At 37.9% G+C, this 17,557-nt stretch overlaps 1 protein-coding gene across 2 annotated transcripts in view; it reads left to right on the plus strand.

The window, feature by feature from the left end:
* CFAP20DC (CFAP20 domain containing) overlaps positions 1-17,557 on the plus strand; it is a 256,375-nt gene that overhangs the window by 185,843 nt on the left and 52,975 nt on the right. For both annotated transcript variants that reach the window (XM_082848662.1, XM_082848661.1), the window contains one exon: positions 10,296-10,499. In XM_082848662.1, the coding sequence (XP_082704788.1) occupies positions 10,296-10,499 (204 nt within the window). The remainder of the gene's footprint in view (positions 1-10,295; positions 10,500-17,557) is intronic.

The raw sequence follows: 17,557 nt of genomic DNA on the forward strand, positions 1-17,557 counted from the left end.
TATATGTAACTTTTGAGTTTAATTTTCACATTTCCATTTTTGAAAATCAGAACTGAATTATGGAAAGACACTTTTAAAGATATTTTAGACAATGGTATGATGTGAGCAAATTTTTCTCTTAATCATCAAACCTTTTTTTTTTTTGGATAATAAAAAAGGATTAGTTTCATCACCTCCCTGATGAACTTGAGCCCAGTATTGGAGCAGTGAATATCTATCATCATATATTTTTTAAGTTATAAAAGTTTACTATTCAATGCAATTTATGCTCAACAAACTTAGAGAAAAATGAATTTGTAAATTATTTTAGGGTTCTAAAGGCATTATTCCATTACATAAATTTCTGCATTTTCTAGGGTGTATAATACTCTTTGTTCAAAGTGATGCCATCTTTCTCTTTTTGAATTTGCCACTCAAGTATGCCATTTACAGCTGTCTTTCTAACAATACTGCATTGTTTGAAGAATTCATAAATGTCTTTCTCACCCCTGACTTGCTTCAGCTACAACAATATTCCGTTGTTGTAAAACACCTGTCTCAGGGTCAGGTTGCCTTGTATATTATACATCACCCTGGCCCAATTGGGGAGGTTCACTTAGGGGTGACTCTCCCTCCTTCAGTAGCTTCCACCACAGATGCCCACCGACCTCATGCTGCCCTGATCCTTCCCTTTGCTGCCCTCAAGGCCTTCCCCAAACAGGGCCCTATGTCATATCTATCCACATTTTCATTCTTCGGAACTGAGAAGTCAGGAGCAGTGGGCACCATGGTTCAGAGCACCAGCTCAAATCAGACAGACCTGATTTGAGTCCTAGCTTTGCTTCTTTTTACTTATGTGACCGTGGACACATTTCTTAACCTCTTTTAGCCTTGGTTATGTTATATGTAAACTTGGAGAAAATAACAATACTTATTCCATAGGGTTGTTGTGAGTATTAAATGAGATAGTACATGTAGAACTAGTATCCCATAGTCCAACAGGATATTTTCTTGTACCTATTTATGAGTAGTTAGAATTGTAAACCAGTATGCCTGGCATTCTAAAGCAAACCTTTCAATTTCAATCAAATTCTAGAAACTAATTATTGAGATTGTTCAATAAGTGTTAACTATATATGCTTCTTGTCCTCTGCTTATCGTTGAATCCAGTGTTAACATAAGAGTAAATTAATGGGTCACTTCTTCCAGGTAACATGTTGATATTTTTTCAAGGATACACTGAAGAGAGAAAAATATTTAGAAGCAGGATGTGATGTCTCTCCAGTCATTCCCCAGAGACCACCCTCAATGTACTTGCCATGTTCCCAGAACTAAATTGTAGGTGTGTAGCTTCATGATTGATGGAGTGAATTGAACTTGGGCAGGACTGACAGCATTTCATAAACCACACTGTTAACCATGGGAAGAATATTTCATTTATTAAATTGGACATTCCTGCCAATTAATAGTCTTTGGAAAAAGAGTCTGATATTTGATATTTTGTTGAAACTGCACTCTTTCCTTGTCTCTGAAAAAACAAGGTCATTATCTCAGTCTTATCTGTCAATGTACTGCTGGGTATATTGCTGAAGCTATAGAACTTGGTGATTAAATAACATTTGTGTCACCAGTAAAAGTATTTGAATTAGGCATAGAAATTTCCCAGGTGGAACTCACTCCTAGCCCTCTGCCTTCTTTTTGAATATTTTTCTGTCTGAACTGCTGCTAATACTACAGAGTGGTTTGTTTCTTTCACTTTCTTTGTATCTAGTGTCTAATTTAGTTATCCACCAAGGCAAAATGGTCTAGAATAGATGTATGTTAAAATAATTTAAATGGAATTGTGGTTTAAAATCCAGGTGATGATATGGAATTGCAAGAGTTATTAGGACATTTTGATATCTCCATTTCTGAGTAGTTAGTTATGCAAACAATATGCCAGTTACTCTGATGAAGAGGAGCAGTTTCAAATTCTCAAAAGTTTCAGAAATTGTAGCTAGAAAGTCTTGACAAAAATTAAGAGACTATCAGAAGTATCAATCAATGAAAATACATTAGTGGTTTAGCCAACACACTGTGGCGTTTCATTGTCAGTTCTCCAGTATTCCAATGCTAAGGTTAGCATCCTACTAATCGAATGTTTATGGAAGAAATCCATCTTCTTTGATGTCTTGTTCTTCCTAATTTTAAAGAGGAGCAAGTCAAATTTGTAATTTTCCTTCTTTATGTAAGAGGTACTAGGCTATTTTCTAAACACATTGAGATTGAGGTCTTTGATTAAGAACCTCGTTTGTGGCTTTAAGAATTTGGAGTACTTGCCATGTGCCAGGCCCTCTACAAGGTGTCCCATACTATCTCCAGTCTCCATTTTCACCCCTCATGAGAGGCCTTACTTATTTGAAAGATAAGGAAGGAGAGAGGTTTAGCTTGTTCACATATAATAAGTAACAAGGCAGAGTATCAAACCCAGGAGATCTGGCCAGAAAAGCCTGTGTACCTTCCACACTGGCCTATCACCCTTAGTTAAAGACCACTGAAAAAAGTCTGTGATCATGTGGCAATTTAACTTCTGTTGCCACTTGAAGCTTTGCAGTATTTTAATGTGCAGAAGCATACACAGATGTTGGTATATCTGTTGTTAATGTTTTACAACCAGTTTTACAATGTTTTATATTTTATATAAATATAATTTTATTTTATATTTATGTTTTATATTTATATTTTATATAAATAAAATTTTATTTTATATTTATGTTTTACAATGTTTTATATTCTAAACAGTTCAAACTTACTTAAAAGTTATCATCTTCCCACTCCAGAAGCATCAGTTGGCTTGCCTCTGCTGTTTTCATCTCTATAAGCAGTCTCAGTAATTGTTTTCCTCCTGGTTCTTTAAATAATATTTTAAACTACCACTTATTGAATGGCTACTATGCTTGTCCCATGTATAAGGCTACACTTCACCTTGTAGATGGCATATCGTTGAATATAATATAAAACCTGTTCAATTTGGTTTTACTAGATTCCTTCTAGTCTATTATTCTTAAACTCAGAAGATAGATGCTGGAAAATTACAAATTGTTTATCAGCTCACTTTAAGGTTAATAAGAGATCAGCTATGTTTGTCAGAGAATTCTTTCTGAAAATTAGCAAGCTGACTACCAAGGCAAAATATATGGAAGTATATTTCTTTTTAGGTCATGGATTAAAAGAGTACTCTATACAAATATAGCACATAAATATAAAGATCTTTTTCTTTAAATCTTTTCGTGCCAAGAAAGAGAGAGCCACATATATAAGATAGATAGCTATCGCTTTGCAAGGAATTTTGCCACTATTGGATTTAATTAGCCAACAATTCTTTACCTGAGACATTTTGAGAGATTATTATTCATGAATAATGAAGTATGGATTGAGTCAAGTGTTGTGAAGTGTCTCCAGGTCACACGCTGAAATGTTTGTGACAGACATGTCAGAGGCAACATTGGGTCTGGTTAAGCCTATGTCCACGTGAATGCCAGGGAGATCAGCTCGGTGCTTTGTGACCACCTAGAGGGACGGGATAAGGAGGGTGGGAGGGAGGGAGACGCAAGAGGGAAGAGATATGGGAACATATGTATATGTATAACTGATTCACTGCTATAAAGCAGAAACTAGCACACCATTGTAAAGCAATTATACTCCAATAAAGATGTTAAAAAAAAAAAAAAAAACATGATCTAGATTCTGACCGGTTGGTTCTTTTGAGTAGCCTGACTCTTAATTTATGCTGTGCAAGTTGACGTAGCATCTCTTAAATTTAGCAAAGGTTTTCAAGTTGTACTGTGGCTTGGTCTTTAAGTTTTGATTTATCTCTTTGTGTGGTGAGGACATGCTGAAAGCTACCGTGTAATTGTGAATGAGTTATGAGCTCAAGTATGTGTCACTTAGAGCTCATGTTTGTGGCTTCTGTCTTCTCTTCATTCCTATTGTTAGTGGGCCTGTGTCCCCAGTGAATCAGAGCAAATTCTTGTGTGGGTAAGCAGCTCAAGAATTTGAAACAAGTCTTCAAGGAGTGCTAGTTGAAAAAGAGATGCTCTAGAACACTAATTTACCATGAGCTATTAGTATTAAAAATGTCAATATAGGAATTAAACACTGTCTGCAAATAGCAGTAGGGAGGAGATTAATCTTCAAATTAAAATGCCGATTAAAGTTTAAAATTAGTTTTGGAAAATGGACTTCCACTTTTCTTGCTGTCATGTTGAGGTTCAAAAAAACTCACAAAACTTCCTAATTACATCTTTAAAACTCTTAATAATAAATACAAGTTTGAAACTACCATGATACTGACTCCCAGCCACATTTACAAACTGCTTTTTTTCCCCAATTAAGACAGTCCAGAGTAAGGTGCCAATGATTAATGACTAATCACTTCCTAGGAAATCTCTCTTTGACTCTTAGACTTCTTTGCTGCTGTTGGCCACAGAGAAGTGTGCATATCATAAACATATACTTAGATGGATTTTCACAAACTAAACAAACACATGTGACCATCATCTGAATCAAGAAAGAAAACGATGCCAGCACCCCAGAAGCCCCATTGTGCTCCGTCCCTGTCACTATCCTTTTCTGTCACTATGCCCTCACAACCACCCCCTACCTGCCAAGACTAGTTTTACCAGTGTGTGGTCTCTTGTGTCTGGGTTCTCTCACTCAGCATTTCATTTGTAAGATTCAATATATCAGTCACTTCAATATAGTGTCCTACTGTGTGACTCTCACACCATTTATTTATCCATTCTACTGTTGATGGGCATTTGGGTAGTTTCCATTTGGGAGCTATTAAAATTATGCCTTTTGGTAGAATTCTGTATTCTTTAACACGACTTGGGCCACTTCCACAAGGAAGTGGAACCATCTGGTCTTATAAGATTTAGGTTAAATTCTAGGTATTTTCATTCTTGTTACGTTGGAACAGTATTACAAATTTCATTTCTAAAACAGTATGTATAAGTAAATAATGCTTTCTATGAATATAAGCTCCATACTTCTAACTACCCCATGTTTTCCTGCCTGATGCTTAGAATATGCTTCTATATCACCCTTCCTATCCTTCAAGGCCTGGCTTAAAGAACATCTCCTCCATGAAGCCTTGCCTGATCCTGCAAGAAGTGACCTCTCTCTTTTCTGACATGCCAGACTATTTGGTATATCTCCCTTTTCTCACGTTGCCTTCTGTTATAAGAGCCACTATCCCTTTTGTAGCAGTAGCACCTTTTGAGTCTTGGGGTAACTTAAAGGAATACAAAGAGCTGGAAACTGATTGTTAGAACTTTTATTAAGAGTTTTTACAACATGATGTCTCCTATGCCCTAGCTATCAGGCACTGTCACAATGCAAACCTGATTCAGAAAGAGTCTCGAAGATTTTTATAGGCTCCAGAATGAGAATAACGACCCAGTTTTCTCTCAATTCTGTTACTCTCCCAACCATATAAAATAGAAGGAGGTTCGTCATCTCATCTTATTAACTGGTGTCCATGTCTCACTTTGCCTCTGCACCACCATTGTAAACTCAGTCTTGTGTCACCTACAGCTCAGTAGAATTGGGTCTTATCTGAGGCTCACAAAGTTTTATAGGCAGATATTTGATCAATTAAGCTGTTCTGTCTTAAAATCTTTGAGAACACGGATTAGGTGAAGGGCATCAAGTTGAAAGATTATTTTTGTTTGTTGTGTTTTATCATTTTGCTGGAGTTATCAGTTTTCCTTTTAATCATTATCAAAGCTCTGTGTGATTATTAATACTATACCTCAGTATATGTTACCTTATTGTATACTCATTTCTTTAGAACTCTTAATTGCCCTCCTAGATGAAAGCAGGGGCCACATCATACTTGTCTTTGTAACTTCACTGTCTTAGGCTCCCAAAACTGTCTGAAAAAACATCAATGAAAACAAATGGCTTGAATGCTTTATAAGGGAAGGACTTGCCTGGGAGTCTGAGCACAGCTGAATTATATAGCCTTGAGCCCATTATCTTGCTCCTAAAACAAATCTGATTGATATGTCTCCCCTCTTTCCTACAAGGATATTTTGAGACAAAATTGGGTTATACATAACAGTTTGAGCCTTTAAGAGATAGAATTACATAAAACACTTTGCCTCTCAGGAGTTGCATAATTTAGTTAGATGACATCTTGTTCTGGGTCTACTTTAATGTGAAGACTTTATTGCAAGCCTTCTTTTTTAAAAAAATTAATAAATGATTTAGCCTTTCTGGTGATTTTGAAATGGTTTAAGAGACTGCAAATCAAGAATGTATCAAGGGACTGTTAATTACCTCTCTCTGCCACCAGTTGCTCTATTCATGACCCTAGAGAAAGTTGCTTCTTTCTCTCTGCTCACTTTTGGCTGCCCCTTCCAGGGTGTTGTCAGAATACATTTTACTGTTGTATCAAATAAAATCATGGAAATATAGAGTTTTAAGCAAAGTTAGCACCACCAGTTCCTAGCACATAAAAAGGTCTCAGTAAGTATTTGTGGGATAAATTAAGGAATGATCAATCCATTTCCACTGCAGATTACTGCAATATTCCAGGCACTTATTTACTTCCCCAACCTCTGCTTCAATACCTCTGGTGGTGGAGAGAGTTCACTCCCTATGAAGGCCACTCATTCCATTTGTCAACAAATTTAATTACTATCACATGCCACCTTAGACTTCTGTGAGGCTTTTTCTAATTCTACTGGGCAGTTGCATCTTAGTCATATCTCTTGTAGTATTGATCATGATACATTATAATACCCCAACTTATAATACCTGTTAGGTCTCCCTTTCTAGACTGAGCTCCATGAGGACAGAGATATGTCTCATTTTCCTTATACTCCCAGCTCCTAGCATAGTACAGAATGGATGAAAGGGGCCAAGGAAAATGAGAGGAAAGAATAATAATAACAGGGAGCATATGTATTGATTGCCAACCCAGAGGTCTCCTAAGAGGGATGTACTCACCCCGGAAGAGGTGTATCAAAAAGAATCAGCTGAGCTTCACACTATTTACATTTATTTTTTTAAGTTCAACCATTTTCATTTCTATTTTTTGTGTGTGTATGTTTTATACCATACATACTATTTTAATATAGTTGTACATTGGTTTAATTTTTTTTTTTTTTTTTTTTGCGGTACGTGGGCCTCTCACTGTTGTGGCCTCTCCCGCTGCGGAGCACAGGCTCCGGACGCGCAGACTCAGCGGCCATGGCTCACGGGCCCAGCCGCTCTGCGGCATGTGGGATCCTCCCAGACCGGGGCACGAACCCGTGTCCCCTGCATCAGCAGGCGGACTCTCAACCACTGCGCCACCAGGGAAGCCCACATTGGTTTAATTTTATAAATAAACATACATTGGAAGGTACACACTCAAACACGTTCTGATAAAGGCACAAATCGTTAAGTTTGGAGACACTTAGTATAGCTGTTTCTCAGGTACTATGCTAAGCATTTGATATACATTATTTTAGTCCACCAAAAATCCCATGAGGTGTACACTATGGTTCCATTTTATAGATTAAGAAACTAAGGCACAGAGAGATTAGGTGATTTGCCCAATCACATACAGCTGGTAAATGATGAAACCAGGGCCTGGACTCAGATATATGTGGCTTAACCACTGCAGCATTCTCTCTTGTTTTTCTGTCTTAGCATCTAGGGTTGTACCCCAGACACAGAATAGGCTTGTGGATTAAATAAACAAATCAGATGGCTGAATTAATCATACTAAGTACATATAAAAGCTTTTCTTAAGAAAAATTTTGAAAATAAAATTTCCTTTTTCATTGTAAAAGCATGTATTGTCAATGCAAGCCAAATAACATACCTATGTGACACGTTAGAATGTTTAGTTCCATTTCTTGACAGAAAAACTGAAGTGAAGGACAGCAAGTCACATGTTTACTATTGATCCCAAAGTCAAATGGCTAGTCTTGTTTTCACATCTGACTACTGAACTACTTTTTTTTAATTGAGGTATAATTCATGTACCATAAAGTTCAGGAGTTTTTAGTATATTCACAACATTCTATAACCACCACCACAGCCTAATTTCAGAACATTTACATCACCCCAGAGAGAAACCCCATACGCATTAGAGATCACTCCCCATTCCCTCTTTCCCCAGTCCCTGGGCAATCACCTGTCTCTCTTCTATCTATATATATTTGCCTTTTTTGTATATTTCACATAAATGAAATCATACAATCTGTGACCTTTTGCTTCAGGCTGCTTTCACTTAGCATAATGTTTTCAAGGTTCATCCATGTTGTAGCATGTATCTTTATGGCCAATAATACTTCATTCTATGGATAAACTAAAATCCATTCATCAGTTGATGGACATTTGGTTGTTTCCACTTTGGGGCTGTTATGAACAATGCTGCTATGAACATTTGTGTGTAAGTTTTTGTATGCACATATATTGTCATTTCTTTTGCATATATCCCTACAAGTGAATCGTTGGGCCACATGGCCCATGTTTAACATTTTGAGGAACCACCAAACTGTTTTCCAAAGTGGCTGCACCATTTCATATTCACAGCCAGTGGTGTATGAGGATTACAGTCTCTCCACATCCTCTCCGGCACTTATTACTGTCTATCTTTTGTATTATAACAATCCTAGTGGATGTGAATGGTACCTCATTGTCATGTTGATTTATTTTTTCTCATGACAGTGATGTTGAGCATCTTTTGTTTATTGCTCTCCTATGTCTTTGGAATTTAAATTATTTTTATTTTCTTCTTTTTTAAAGTGTTTTCATTGGAATATAAACTTTGTTTTTCTTCTTGTGATATCTGTTTTGTCCCAAGAACTCTCAAAGCATATTAAATACTCATGAAATCTCTTATTAGAGATTGCATGACTTCTCAGAGTGACAAGCTGCTGGAGCCATGAACTGTAAGAATTTAAGTGAGTTTCCACTGGCAACTTTCCAGGAAATCTCCACATCACATTATTAGATTGCAAGCTTTCATAACCCCCCAAGTTATGATGATGATAATGCTTTATTAAAAAGCTTTTAGTGTCATAGAAACACCAAGAATTTTTTTTCCAAATTATATTTTCTTAACTTTTTACATCCCTATGAGGCAGAAAAGAAGGCAGTAGCCATCTCAAAGGGTCTTCCAAGAAAATAAGTGTAGAGATTTGAATATCTTAAAAATTCTAGTATGTCATGGAAAAAAGCCTTTTGAGCATAATCACTGATTCTAGATGTACCAAAATATTTCAAGATTGTTTTCAAGTTATATGCCAGTCCTGGATGTAAATCACACTGCTCATTCATATGTGATGCTAACATTTCAGCAATGTTGAAGTTAATGTTAGCTACCAAATTTGGTTTAAGCCAGAGAGAAAGGAAAGGGCTTGAAAATTCCATATGCCAGTTTCCTCCCTGTACATTGAAATAATACTTATACTAGCCTCTAAAGATTTGTAGTAGTAGTCTTGACAGATTACACATTTAGTGAAGTCCGTGTGAGTATAAGGGTTTATGGTAGCTCCAAGGTCTTTCTGGCTTTCAGACCTTACATGTTCTTATCTTCAGTTCGTATTTTATTTGATGGCTTTTAACAGCATTAGTCATTCTCAATCTTACTGTAAGTTGAATTTATTTGCTCATAATGTTCACACTGATGAAAATGATCAATTCTCTTGTAAACTGGACTTTTTTATGGAAAGTTATTTTTCCTTTTTAGAAACTGCTTTGAATTTTTGTTTATTTAGTCAATCCTCAAATACTGGTTGGGCACCAGATGTGAGAAATACAGTAAGACAGTCATGGTGCTTGCCTTTGTAGCACTCATAGACTACCTGTGGACTCCAGAAGCAGTTACATAACTGCAATTGTGATAGCGCTAAAAATGAACGCTCTAAGATTTGGTGAGAGCCCATAATGTGGAGGAACTGATCCAGTTTGGGGTTGTCAGAAAAAGCTTTTCTGAGGCAGTGACACATAATTGGGGCCCTAAAGGATACCTAGGAATTAGCACACAGGGAACTAGCATGTACACAGGCACCAAGACAAACACAGGCACCAAGACAAACATGAGTTCGATGCTTTTGAGGACCTAAATGAAGTGTGGCTGACACGTCAGGAGGAAAAGACAAGGCGAGGCAGCTGGCATAGGCATCATATAAAGGCACATTAAGGATCTGGGCCTCTGTCTATTGGGAGCCATTGAAGGGGTTAAGGCTGTAGAGGAGCATTTTTTGGTAGCCCATAAAATTAAGAAAGGCCAAGTGACCCTTTGCTGTGTCACTTTCTTCTCTCTTGGTCAGGAATATGACTGGAGAAACTATCAACCCAGCCAGATGAGTGAATCTGAGTTGCAAATGCTAGCAAGCCTACGGCGGCAACAGAACGAAGAACTGGAGGATACTGGGGCTCCGCATGGCCTGAGCGCATCCCAGCTTGACAACTGTAATGTCAGCATAAGTACCAGCAGCGATGACACAACCACCTGGAACTCCTGCCTGCCACCCGTGAGTCCAGGGTTTTGCACCTTTGTTTACTGCCTTTGTCACAAAGCCCAGCCTTGCCTGGGAAAACTAGGGCCAAATGAGGACACTGCTATGAAATCTATTCTGAAATAGTGTTTTAAGTCTGGGGACATTGTCTTGTCTTAAATCGTCTTATTTACCTTCAGATAAGGTATGTTCATTGTGTGGTGATATATAAAACCATACATTGAAAGAAAAAGAATAATTTTACTGTAGACTCTGGGTATCTCATTGTATCACCACCTCCTAGCACAAACTCTGGCAAATAAAGCAGGCTCAACACTTGTTAAAGAAGTGTCTGTTAAATGAACAAACAGAAAGGAGGAGACTATAGATATATGAAGTGTTGGTTCGTATATGGCAGCAGCAAAGAACCTTCTGTAGAAGTCACTGGATTTATGCTGACTCCTCCCTGTGCCTAAGGGCCATGATAGGCACTGCATATGCTTCAGCAGCTTGTATTTTCCTATATGTTCATACAGTTAAAGCCCTTTCAAATATGACCCATCATTCTCTCTATAGACCAGCAGACTGCCTGAAGCAGGCCAAAGTCTTCCTGTTTTTCAGGTGAAGAAACTAAACTCTGGGCTCAAGCTTCCATACCTGGTCAGCGGTAGAGCCCAGAGCAAAGCCCAGTGTCTTGACTCAGTCCATTCTCCTCTATGATCCTCAAGGATCGTATGGTTTAATTGGAAAGACAAAGCAGAAACATCCACGGAACAGTCCTGTGCAACGTAAGAAATGTCATGAGACAGAATAATAAAATCATTATTATAATAATGGTAATTAGAGCTACCATTTCTTTAAGCACTTAAAAACATTTTAAGATCTCCATAGGCCAAAGGAATATTACTTATAATGCTACATTCAACATCAGATCAAACATATTAAAATGCACTTTTCATCCAACAGTAAATATAACTTTTTTACTGGACAGTTTTTGAAAGGAAATATAAAATGGTGCAACTTTGATTCATGCTTATATAAAATTACATAAAGGTTGAGTTTAAGTGTAGTTGACGGTGGATATGTTATGTTTTAAGTATTTAGTTAAATATCAATTTTTCAGTTTTCTTTTTCTATTTTAAAGTAAATTTTTTTCCAGATCTCCAACTTCTTTGTAGATGTTAGAAATCTCAGAGGCCCTGACACTGAGCCTTGTGTTTCTAACTTACTCCTTACTGCTATCCTATGTGGTAAGCTCTATCGAGTTCCCATTTCCAGATGAGAAAACTGAGGCTCTTGAGTAAAGTGACACAGAACTAGTTTGGCATGACTCTCAATTCTAAGCTTCCAAACACCATGATATGGTGACTTCTCGATCTGTGACTTAATTGTCAAATGAGTGCTACCAATATCTAGCAGAAGTTGAGATTTCTGCTTTGGAGGGAACTTACAGGTCTTCATGGAGGAGGAATTCAAATTGGTTCTAAGTAGATGTTGGGGGAAAAATGATATTAATTTTTCCTCAGGGTTCTTTTTTCCCACCTTGCCCACTTTCCAGGTTTCTCTTGCCTTACTTAGTTGTGCTTTCATTAAACTGAATGATCAAGCATACATAACACCTCAAGCAGCCTTGGTCCCAAAGAGTATCTACCCACCCAGCAAAAATACCCCTGTGTGCTAGTTACTCAGAGTATTCTTATAGCCAGAGCTAAGAACATAAGAGTAAGTTGCAGATTTTTGCCAATGCAGTTTACAATGGAACAGAAATATTCCTTTCTTATAAAATATTTCTTAGCAGTCATTTAAACCAAAAGTAAGAAAGAGAACAGTGGCCTCCTGAACAAGGTCATTCTGTCATGAAGTAGCTCAGAGACCCAACATTACAAAGAGCAAGCTGAGAAATGATTATTTAAGACTGAAAAGGCTGAACTCTTGGTTGCCCTGGGTACCGTGTCTTCATCACTGTTCTGTTCTGGCAAGGACTGAAGTCCTCATGTATGACGACTACTTTGCTCTAAAAGTACACAGCCAAAAATAACCATTGGTAATGAACTTAATAACGCCTTTATTTGACCAAATGAGAAATTGAAACCAGTCTATTTTTTTAGACAGAGAAAATCATTGAAAAATCTACCTTTGGTATTCATAAGATATGTTTATTATTACATCAAATTCAGTCTATTTCAATGTTGGAACTATCACCAAATGGAAAAGTGCATTCCTTAATGAACCCTGCATCTTGTTGCTCATATTGAGTTTAAATAGAGCAATTTACAAGAACCACTATGGTGTTTCTGGGAGCTCATGACTTTCTCTTTAAAAGTTGTACCAGGGCAGTGAAAAAGAAGAAATGAAAGAAGGCATAACTTTATCACAGTGATATCCTGCTTTTCTTGTATCACAGTGATGGCGCCATCCTCCATGCTGATCCTCCACACTGACACTTCAACAAGAGATTTGGAAGACATCTCCACTTCTCCCACTCCTTCATTTCCCATACCCAGTTGGTCTCCAAATCCTGAGAATCCTCTCTCCTTTTTACATCTTAACCCTCCCTATCTAATACCATAGCCCTGGCATTTCATTTCTTATCCAACTTCCTTCAGCAGTTGCCTAATACTAAGGTACCTCCAGTCTAAGCACTGTAGCCTGATGGTTAGGAACATCGACTCTGAAGTCAAATAGCCAAGGTTCAAATCCAAGCTGTGTAACCTTGTAAAGCACTTGGTGCTGTATCTGAGACATAATAAGCAATTGATAAATTAAGATTAGTTGTCATTATTATTCACACTAGTTATCTTTCTAAAGCCCTGATCTGATCTGATCTCTTCCCTGCATGAAGTCCTTTCATAACTCTCCATTGCCTCTTTAGCCTGGCCTACAGGGCCCTCCGTGATCTGAGTCCTGCCCCACTTCTAGGCACATCTCTCACTGCTCCCCACCTTTCACTCTATCCTTTAATCCCAGTTGTAATTCCCTAAGGGCACTCTGCACATATCCTTGTACCTGATTATCCCTTAAGACTTAGCTCCAAAGCCTTCTTTAACCCTTCTCCAGGCCTCATTGAGAGACACAGCTTCCTTTCTGCCACAAGAGCCAGGATTATCTCCATGCTAACTCTCACCACAACCTAGCTTATCCATCCCACGTAAATTCACTCCACGTATTTTTTTTTGATTGGTACAATATGCTATGGACTCCGAGTTCTGAAAGGAGCAGAACTAATTCTCTCCTTTAACAAGATAACCTCCTCTTTGTGCTTTTGTTTCTCCATCACCTTGAATAGGACTTGAAATGAATTTTTACTTCCCTCATAATCACTACCCATCCCCCACCCAACAAGACTGCTGCATACTCTAGCTACACTGCAGCTTGCCCATCACTGTCATTCCTTTTGTCCACATCATGTCAGTGATGCCATTGCCCATACCCTTTCCTCTGCCTGGAGACCCTCCATCCCTCTTCTCTATACTGAACACTCCTGTTTTCCAAGGTCCGACTCAGAGGTCCCAGCTTCATGAAACCCTCCCTCCTGCACAGAATTGTTTTCTTCCTTCTCTGGTTCCCGTTATCTTCAGGCTCAGTGATAGCGCTTACCACATCAGGTAACCATTATTAGCGATATCCCTCAGGCCTGGCTGTGATCCCCTTGAAGGCAGGACTGGCACAGAGCAGACACAGGACTGGCACAGGACTGGCAACCAGCACAGAGCCTGGCATGAGGTCACGCTCAGTAGCTGCTGGTTGTTAGTCGTTGGTTGAATAAATCAATCAATAATATTAAAAGATTCCTTTTTTACTCTAAAGTTAAGGTCGTTTCATCAAAATTCCAAAATAAACATCAGCTGTGCTTTGCTTAAATAAGTCCTGAATGATGCTAGTAATATTTTACATTTAAGATTTGATAGATGGATATTAAATATACACACAAAGAAAAAATCTCCCTCTGGGCAGGACTTGGTGACCAGTAGTTTAGAAAGAAGATTTAGGCAGGTCACATTCAGTTTGGCATCTTTACCTAATGACTTTAGAAACACTGCAGTCAAACCAGGAAGCCAACGCAGAGCAAAATGCAGTCTTTAGCAAAATCTATTGTGTTTACTGCAAGCTTTGGTTTCTCAGCTTTCCTCAGCATCTGTACAGTTCAGAGTAATATGTACTGTTTAAAAGGTGTTTAGATATAATAAATTAGTCATTTTAAAGTGTAATTAAATGTAGCCGTATTTCTCATAGCAAATTGGCTTTTGTAGGCATCTCTTGCTAAATAAATCAAGCCTACTGAGAAAACCATTGGCCTTTGACAGACAAATTTTTCAAAGTTTCCAACTTAGAACCAAATTCAATTAAAACAATACTTTACAACTTCTGTGGAAACCAGGCTACAAGTAATCAATTTTGGAGGGTTCTGTTAGGAGTAGCCCTCGTGAGATTTATTCAAAAACTGGGCCCTGGGCAGCCTTAGGAAGAAAACTAGGAATTAGTTATAATGGATTCTTAAGTGAATTTTATTTTGGTGAAGGATTTTGATTGACAGCATAAAACTATGTCTTGAGGGGTGTGGGTGTGTATGTGTGGTGTGGTTTCTTTTTAGGAAGAGGAATAGTTGTTAATAGAAACAGCTTCAAGTGATGACCAAAAGAATTTAGACTCTACATCAGCCAACCTGGGCTCAAATCCCAGCTCTGCCATTTGCTAGCACAATCACTTATAAAATGGGAATAATAAAGGCCCTTCATCGTGTTGGCATGGTGGGAATTGAATGTGTACATGGAATGCGTGTGCCCAGTGCCTAAAAGAGTAGGCTCACGCTAACTGTTATATGCTGCTCCCCCAAAGATGTTCTCCTCAAAGGGCCACTTGAGTGATCAGAAAAGATTTCTAGGGTATTTTCCCTTTTTATGACCACTGAGGGCTGTAAGAATGGGCAGAGGTTCTGTTGTGCTTCTTTTGATGTGAACTTAACCATTAGAATTCAGACTGACCCCTCAGAGCTTGACAAATAAACTCATTATTTCAATATTTCATTATTTCTCGGTCCCACCTCTAACCTAGATTCAAGAAAAGTATGCCTCATATGCATGCTACCCTGTCAGCAGATGCCTCAAAGCCATCATTCCTTCAAGTTAACAATTCCCATAACCTAATATCAAGCACGTAAGACTCCTCAGCTTGTTAAAAAAAAAAAATCCTCACATGTATCCATCAACATGGCACACTGCAGAGCATGATATCTGGAGAAAAACGAGGCAAAATGCACTTAATGGAATTACAAGCATATGCTGAGGTTCTCTAACAAGTTATTTATGGTCTTGATTAACCTTGCAACATTTTTTGCCATTTTCATATGTTTTACGTAACAACAGAAAAATATTGCCTTTACCTTTTAACATGGCAGGATTATCTTATCTCCTGTCCTTTAATTTAGCCTTCAATTCTCTCCCTCACCCCAAAATTTCTAGCAGCTTGATTATGGAAAAGCAAAGCTTTTTGTGCTCGGTGGCAGTTAATTTCACGTGAGTGTAGTTTTTGACACTAGTGCATAGCAACAGCGCCACCAAAAGGACAAGGTCCCAAGTTTCTAGGCTCTGTTCCGTTTTTTGGCTCATCAACATATCAGTGTTTTACACGATGATTGCTGGTTGCTATGAGTCCAATATGTAATACATTGGCATTTCAGGCTCTTTATACGTAATAGGTCTTAATTTGTTCTGGTCTGTAGATTCATTAACTTCTTAGCTCTCTTTGGGTATTAGTTTTCTTTTAATGGTCCTGAACTAAAAGCGTAAGTAGTTGATTGTGCTAAGCTGCAGATAAATCAGATGAGCAGCTGTTCTTTATACCACCACAGAAATAATATACAAAAATTAATATCAGAGTCAGTGTAATATCTGTGCTGTCAGGAGAAAATATTGAAATGTGCGCGTTGTTCTGTGTTTAGTGACTATGAAAGTCACCCCATGAAATAAACTTTTCTCATTCTTAGAGTATTGTCTATTATATCTTATGTTGTCCCAAATTTAGCAATGTGGCAAACTTATTTTCTTTAATTTTAAATATATAGTGACATGTCATAAGAATGAAATCAAATTAATTTAATTTATGGCAAGGAGATAGTCTTATATATATCAAATAAATGTATTTCAGGACTACTTTTTCTTCCTGACATTAACTGAACTGAGTTTGTCATACTTGTTATTCGGAAACTTAGGTATTCACCACTTTAGGTGAACCCCTGAGCTGGGTTAAGCACTACAGCTTACTGGTTCAGAGGGTAAACTACGGAATCAGACTACCTGGGTTCAAATTCTGGCCCCACTATTTCCTGACTGACATGACCTTAGGTTAACACCCAGTGTCTGAATTTCCTCCTCTGTTAGATGGAGTTGTTAATCCTATCTATTTCATAAAATTGCTGTGAGGATCAAATGAGATAATACCTATCAAGGTTTTAACACAGAGTAAGTACTCAATAAATATCAGTTACTGCTATTATTATTGTTGTCATAGTTATTTGTAGGAGTTAGTTATTATTCCTTTGCTGCTTCTTATGGAACTCTCTAAATGCGGCTGAATTCCAAAATCAATTTTATTTTTTTAACTTGTGCTTTCATGGAATGTTACCTACCTAGAATAGTAGAAATAAGTTTACTGCTGCACAGGTACAGAAATGTATCTATTCCATTCGTGGATGGAGACATCTGGCTTCAGAAGCCCATCTGTTCCCCCTACCTCCACCCCACCATGTTCAGAGAGCTTTTAGAAGCCATTAGGCACATTCCCATTTATTCTTATTTGGGCCTGGGAAAGCAAAATGACATCATTGAAGTGAAAGCTCTGCCCTTTGAAAGCATCACAGCAAAGTTATGGGAGCTGAAATATCTTGAAGGAGCCTTTTAGCTGCATCATTGCCATATCCCTTCCTGTCCCTGAGTCTGATTATGAAATTAGGAGACATGTACAGAGAAAGGGAACTGAGATCACCCAGTTTTGTATTGTACCCACTTCAAAGCAAGACTTGCATCCTTGCCCAACAGAGTCATTAGCAATTAGGGTTTATAAGTCAGTTTACAGCAGTTACATGTATGAGTCAGAAT

This window comes from Leucopleurus acutus, assembly GCF_964270905.1.
Source record: "Leucopleurus acutus genome assembly, chromosome: 10".
NCBI classification, from domain to species: Eukaryota; Metazoa; Chordata; class Mammalia; order Artiodactyla; family Delphinidae; genus Leucopleurus; species Leucopleurus acutus.